We start from the raw sequence: 6,400 nt of genomic DNA, 5'->3' as shown, positions 1-6,400 counted from the left end.
GCGCGATGGTCAGAGCGTATGGATTTTGAAACCCCTTTGTTTCAAAACCTACCTGATAGTGTCCTGGTTGCTCGAAACAGGTTTGATGGTAAGAATCATGATGATAATCTACTAGATCGACCTATAGAAATAGGGAAGGAAGAGAATACTGTCTCAGTCGAGGTGGTTCAAGGTATTGAAGAGATCCTTTGCAGACTCCTAACCTAGGTGATGTTGGTCGTGAGGATATGGCTTCCCGAAGGGGTGGGCTTTCAAATTTCAGAGGAGGTAGAGGGTTAGGGGGAGGCAGAGGTCAAGGCCATATGAAATCCTGGGCTGATGTGGCTGCATCCTCATCGAGATCTAATATTCCTTTGAGGTATGTTCCCCCTATTCGTAGTGTTGGCTATGTTAGTGTGAGTCTCCCCCCTAGGCCCAACCCCTTAGAGAAATGGGATTCATGTCTGGTTGGGTACTTCCTGGACAAAGGGGTGTCTTATAATTACTTGAAAAACAGTGCTTTTTCTTTATGGAAAAATAAGGGTTTGAAGGAAGTTCTAGCAAATGGAGAAGGCTTTAGCTTCTTCATTTTTGAAAGCCCTGAATGTTGTAGTGCAGTCATTGAAGGAGGGCCATGGTACATAGGTGGTTCAAACCTTTTTCTAAAAAAATGGACTCGGATGATGAAGCTTTCGAAGGAAAAAGCTACTACAGTTCCAGTATGGGCTAAGTTTTTCAATGTGCCTTTTGAGTATTGGGATAGTGATGGGCTGAGCCGGATTGCAAGTGCTGTAGGACTCCTCTGTTTATGGACCAACTTACTGAACAGGGTAGTAGAGTGTCTTTTGCCAGGGTCTGTGTGGAGGTTGAAGCTACATCCATTCTTCCATCGATGTTCAAAGTGAATTGTGAAGATGCAGAAGCTGTAGTGAAGGCCGAATATTAGGGTTTACCCCCTAAGTGTGACCACTGTGTAGTGTTTGGGCATGACACTACCAAATGTGCTAAGACCCAAGTGGCTGCCCTGTTAAACCTCCAGAAACGAACAGAAGACAACCCAGATCCGGGATGGGAAACTGTCAAAGCCAAGGGTAAAAGGAAGGTTGATGTCCCCGAGACAGATAATCATGCAACTTCAAAGGAGGATGGCCTACCGGAACCTGATGTAAGGCAGAGTATACAGCAAGAGCACATTCAGGAGGAGCCTGTGGAGATTGAGGGGGAAATCGAGGTTCACAAAACCATCCCAGTACTATCAGTAGTGTCTACCCCATCTGAGGGGGAGATTGAGGTTCAAAAAATGGATGGCTTGAAGGCTTTGCAGAACAGTCTGCTGGAAATTACCAGTTTGGTTCTTCCCAATGATGAAGAATTGCGGGCTAAAGTGGAAAAACTAGTGGAAACCACCCCTGGTAGTTCGGCCACTAAGCAGGCTCAAATTGGCACTAAGGCAAAAGGAAGCTCCTCTGGCAAAGGAAACAAAAGCCAGAGGAAGAAACGCAGGTAAATCCCAGTTTATCTGGTTGTGGGTTTCGAATTTTGTTATTTCCAATGTCTTTAAAAATTGCGTCTTGGAATGTTAGAAGATTTAATAATCCTCATCGACAGAAGGAAGTTCATAAATTTTTGTTAAATGAAGACATTAAAATCTTGGGCATTTTGGAAACGAAAATAAAAGCTTTAAATGAACAGCAGATTTTTTCTGGTGTAAACAATTGGCCCTTTTTGACAAACTCACAACCTACTAAAACTGGGAGGATCTGTGTCTGCTGGGACCCAGCTTTTTGTAAGGTTACTTTGTTATCAGCTTCTGATCAATATATTTTTTGTGGAGTTCATGACTTTTCTTCTGATAACATGTTCAAAATATGTTTTGTTTATGCTGATAATAAACCTGACATTCAAAAAGAGTTTTTTGAGTATATGGCTACTAATTCCCATTTGCAGTCCAAAACTCCTATTATGTTTCTGGGGGACTTCAATGCTATAAGATACCGTATGAGAAATCTGGGGGCTCTGTTAGCTGGTCTAAGGTCAAAGAGGAGTTTAACTCATATATTCTGAAATCTGAGTTGGTTGATCTCTCTTACGGGGGTTGCCAATTTACCTGGGCCAATAAGAGAACTAGTAGGGATTACATCGCAACCAAAATTGATACAGTGCTGGTTAATGAGGCTTGGCTTGATACCTTTCCTGCCTCTTTTGCCACCTTTTTACCCTCTGGTATATCTGACCACTCTCCTGCTGTGGTTAATGTTTCTGACAAGAAATCTTCTTTTAAGAAACCTTTTAAATATTTTGACTTTTGGGCCGACCATAAGGACTTCAATTCTGTGGTTTCTAGAGTTTGGAATCAGTGTATTTATGGTGTTCCTATGTACAGGGTGTGCCAAAAATTGAAATATTTGAAGCCTGAACTAAAGGCTTTGAACAAGAAAGACTTTAGTGACATAACTACTAGAGTCCAAACCTCTAAATATGAGCTCTTCTCTGCTCAATGTAAGTTGGATAAGGATCCGAGTAATAGTGAGTTGCAGAAACTTGAGCGCAATATCTACAAGCAGCATGTTGACCTCCTGGCTGTTGAAGAGAGTTTGGCTCTCCAGAAATCTTGTGTCCTGTGGCTTAGTCAAGGGGATAGAAATAGCAGCTTCTTCTTCAAAACCATTAAGGGTAATATCAATAGGGGTAAAATTTTGAATCTGGAGTTGATGGATGGCCAAAAGTCTTCTAAACCAGAGGACATCTAGAATGCGTTCACCAATTTTTTCTCAGGTTTATTTGGTACCCCGTTTGATGACCAGTATCATGGTTTTGCTAGAATTCAGTCCCTGGTTAAGACCCGTATTTCTCCTGATCAATCTCTTGTGCTTGCTAGCCCTGTGACTGACCAAGAGATCAAGGATACCTTTGGTCTCTTAAGGCCAATAAGGCTCCCGGCCCTGACGGCTTCTCTGCGGGTTTTTTTAAGACATCCTGGGCTATTGTCGGGAGAGATGTTATCCAAGCCATTAGAACTTTCTTTGAGTCTGGTAAGCTTCTGTCTGAAGTTAATAGCACCATCATTGCTCTCATTCCCAAAGTCCCCAACCCTGCAAAAGTGGGTGACTTCAGGCCTATTTCTTGTTGCAACACCATCTATAAGTGCATTGCCAAGATCATAGCTAACAGGATTAAATCTGTTCTCCCTGATCTTATTGACCCTGTCCAGTCAGCTTTTGTTCAAGGTCGGAGAATTTCTGACAATATCTTCCTATCTCAAGAGCTTATGAGGGGGTACCAGGTTGGCCACTCTCTTGAGCAATGGGTTAGAGAGAGAAGCTCTGACATCTCTCTAGAAAACCTTTCGTTTTCTAGGGTTTCAATCCCTCATTGAATTCTCGATGTCCGATCTTAACTCCATCAATCCAACATTTAATGAGCCTGCAGTGAGGAGTCCGGTTAGGGCTCGAAGTGTTGAAACCAGAAATATCCCAAATACCCAAATCATGAAAGATCTGAGCGACACAGCCAGAAACAACCAAACCACGAACCCTAACTTTCAAGCCGATCCTTCTCAAACTATGGATCTTCAAATGATTGCCGATCGCCTTCAAAGGCTGAAGAACCCTGAACCGAGAGAGTCGGAGCCCAAATCACCAGCTGTATCTAACCCAAGCCCTAGATGGGCTATAGAGATGGAAAAGGAAGATGAAACTTTTAGGAACATTCCTGATAGCTTGGAGATCGCGAGATCTAGGGTCGATGGTAGGAAAGCTCAGACCCTCCAACCAGATCCATCGTTCAACCCAGAAGGTCCTAATGAACCAAAAACCCTAGATGAGGGTGATCACTACGATCCTAAGAGTAGAGGAGGGGGTACAAGCTACAGAGGAGGCCGGGGCGGAAGAGGCCAAGGAGGAGGCAGAGGGCAAGGGATGGATTCTGGAACATCGAAATCATGGGCTGAAGTAGCTGCAAATCCGGATCGTTCATGTCTTCCGCTGAGGTATATCCCTCCTTCAGTTAATAATGATTTTATCAGTGTAGATCTCCCCCCTAGACCACATCCGTTGGAAAAATGGGACTCTTGCTTAGTAGGGTATTTTATCGACAAGGGGGTTGCTTTCAATTATATGAGGAATACAGCTTTTAGTCTGTGGAAGAACAAAGGCCTTAAGGAGGTTTTGGCGAATGGAGAGGGTTTCATTTTCTTCATATTTGAAAGCCCCAACTGTTGCAGTGAGGTCCTTGAGGGGGGACCGTGGTATATAGGAGGATTCCACCTTATTCTCAAAAAATGGACTAGGATGATGAGACTGACAAAGGATAAAATACAGAAAGTCCCTGTGTGGGTCAAATTCTTCAATATTCCGTTGGAATACTGGGATAGCGATGGGCTGAGTAGAATAGCTAGTGCAGTTGGAACCCCCCTCTTCACTGATCACCTTACAGTGAAAGGAACTAGAGTAGCCTTTGCCCGTATCTGTGTGGAAGTGGATGCAAGTGCCAAACAACCTCCATCATTTCCAGTTAAATGTGGAGAAGAGCAAGTGATAATTCAGGTGGAGTATCAGGGTCTCCCCACAAAATGTGAACACTGTTTGGTTTTTGGGCATGACACTAATAAGTGTGTTACGACCCAAGTGGCTAAACTAGTGAACCTCCAGAAAGAAACAGAGAACAACCCAGATCCAGGGTGGAGCACTGTTCTGGCCAAGGGTAAAAGGAAAGTGGGTAATCAAGATCCAATTGAGGAAGATATGGAAGGCAAGTTGGCTAGTAGTTCTGAAGAAGAGGCAGCAAATCCTTCTCAGAATATCTGTCAAGATCTGTCTGAAAATAATTCACCCACTGATATGGTTATTATTACAAGCTCGGAGAAGCAGGCTACAACCCTTGATAAAAACACCACTACACCTGCAGATGCTACAAACACTGAGGATGGACTAGCAAAGATCAAACAACACCTGCTGGATATTACCAAGCTAGCCCTCCCAGGGGAAACGAAACTTCTGGAGAAAGTGGAGAATCTGAAAACTGATGTGAACAGTCCACGAGCCACTCCTGATGCATATCTTGCAAGTTCTACCACCAGCAAATCTTCTGGCAAGGGAAAAAGCCAGAAGAAGAAAAAAAGGTAACCTCTGTTATCCTGGGTTGAGAGTTACTACTTTTTGTTATCCATGTCTTTTAAAATAGCTTCTTGGAATATTAGAGGGTTCAATGACTCCTCTAGGCATAAAGAAATGAGAAACTTTTTGATTAAAGAAGAAATTAAGGTCATGGGTATTTTGGAGACCAAAACAAAAGCTATAAATGAAAACAATGTTTTCTCATCTTGCATGAGCAACTGGTCTTTTTTGACTAACTCTCAACCTAATAAACCTGGTAGAATTTGTGTGCTTTGGGACCCAACTTTTTGTGATGTCACTTTGGTTAACTTGTCTGACCAGCATATGCTCTGTGAAATAAATGACCTATCTCAAGCCAAGATTTTCAAAACCTGTTTTGTCTATGCCGAGAATTGTAGTATTTTGCGGAAAAAGTTTCTTGACCAAATGCTCAGTCTTTCCAACCTTTATTCTGATGCCCCCCTAACCTTTCTTGGGGATTTCAATGCCATCAGATACAGTTATGAAAAGTTTGGGGGATCTCTCCTGTGGAACAGTGAGAAAGAGGTTTTTAATTCTTACATTCTCAATGCTGAGCTTGTTGACCTTTCATATGGTGGTTGTCAATTTACTTGGGCGAATAAGAGGACTAGGGGGGATTACATTGCCACTAAGATTGATAGAGTTTTGGTCAATGAGTCTTGGATTGACCAATTCCCTGTCTCTAATGCTATGTTTCTCCCTTCTAGTATCTCCGATCACTCGCCAGTTGTTGTCAGTGTCTCTGGTAAGGCCCAATCCTTCAAAAAACCCTTTAAATATTTTGATTTCTGGGCTGAGCATAAGGATTTTCTTCCCAAAGTGGCTCAGGACTGGAATCAGTATATTAGAGGCGTCCCTATGTTTAGAATCTGTCAGAAACTCCGCAGCCTTAAACCTATCCTTAAATCCTTAAATAAGAAAGAGTTTAGTGACATTTCAACTCGAGTTTTGGCCTCTAAAGCTGAGCTTGATTCCATCCAATGGAAACTTGACAAAGATCCTTGCAATAGCTCTTTTCAGCTCCTTGAGAGGAATTTGTTTAAAAAATATGTGGATCTTAGTGCTGTGGAGGAGAAATTGGCTCATCAAAAATCTAGAGTCCAATGGCTTGGTCTGGGTGATAAGAATAGCAGGTTCTTCTTTAGGTCTGTGAAGAGTAACATCAATAGAGGGAAAATTCTCAATGTTGAGATGGAGGATGGGAGGGTTTCAACTAATTCTGAGGAAACCAAAGGGGCTTTTATTGATTATTTTTCTAAACTTTTTGGCACTCCACCACAGAACAA

The 6,400-nt window shown here is 42.5% G+C and overlaps 1 protein-coding gene across 1 annotated transcript; it reads left to right on the top strand.

The window, feature by feature from the left end:
- Positions 1-227: 227 nt before the first annotated feature.
- Positions 228-3,355, top strand: LOC114283922 (uncharacterized). Its single transcript, XM_082896719.1, has 6 exons — positions 228-873; positions 957-1,482; positions 1,566-1,765; positions 1,927-2,652; positions 2,755-2,892; positions 3,030-3,355. Exons 1-6 carry the CDS (start codon positions 228-230, stop codon positions 3,353-3,355), a joined length of 2,562 nt encoding a protein of 853 aa, XP_082752845.1.
- Positions 3,356-6,400: the final 3,045 nt, after the last annotated feature.

The sequence above is a fragment of the Camellia sinensis genome, chromosome 12, assembly GCF_055761805.1.
Source record: "Camellia sinensis isolate YWXY chromosome 12, ASM5576180v1, whole genome shotgun sequence".
Taxonomy (NCBI): Eukaryota; Viridiplantae; Streptophyta; class Magnoliopsida; order Ericales; family Theaceae; genus Camellia; species Camellia sinensis.
The sequence above is the reverse complement of the archived record's forward strand: the minus strand, read 5'-3'. Positions and strand labels throughout refer to the sequence as shown.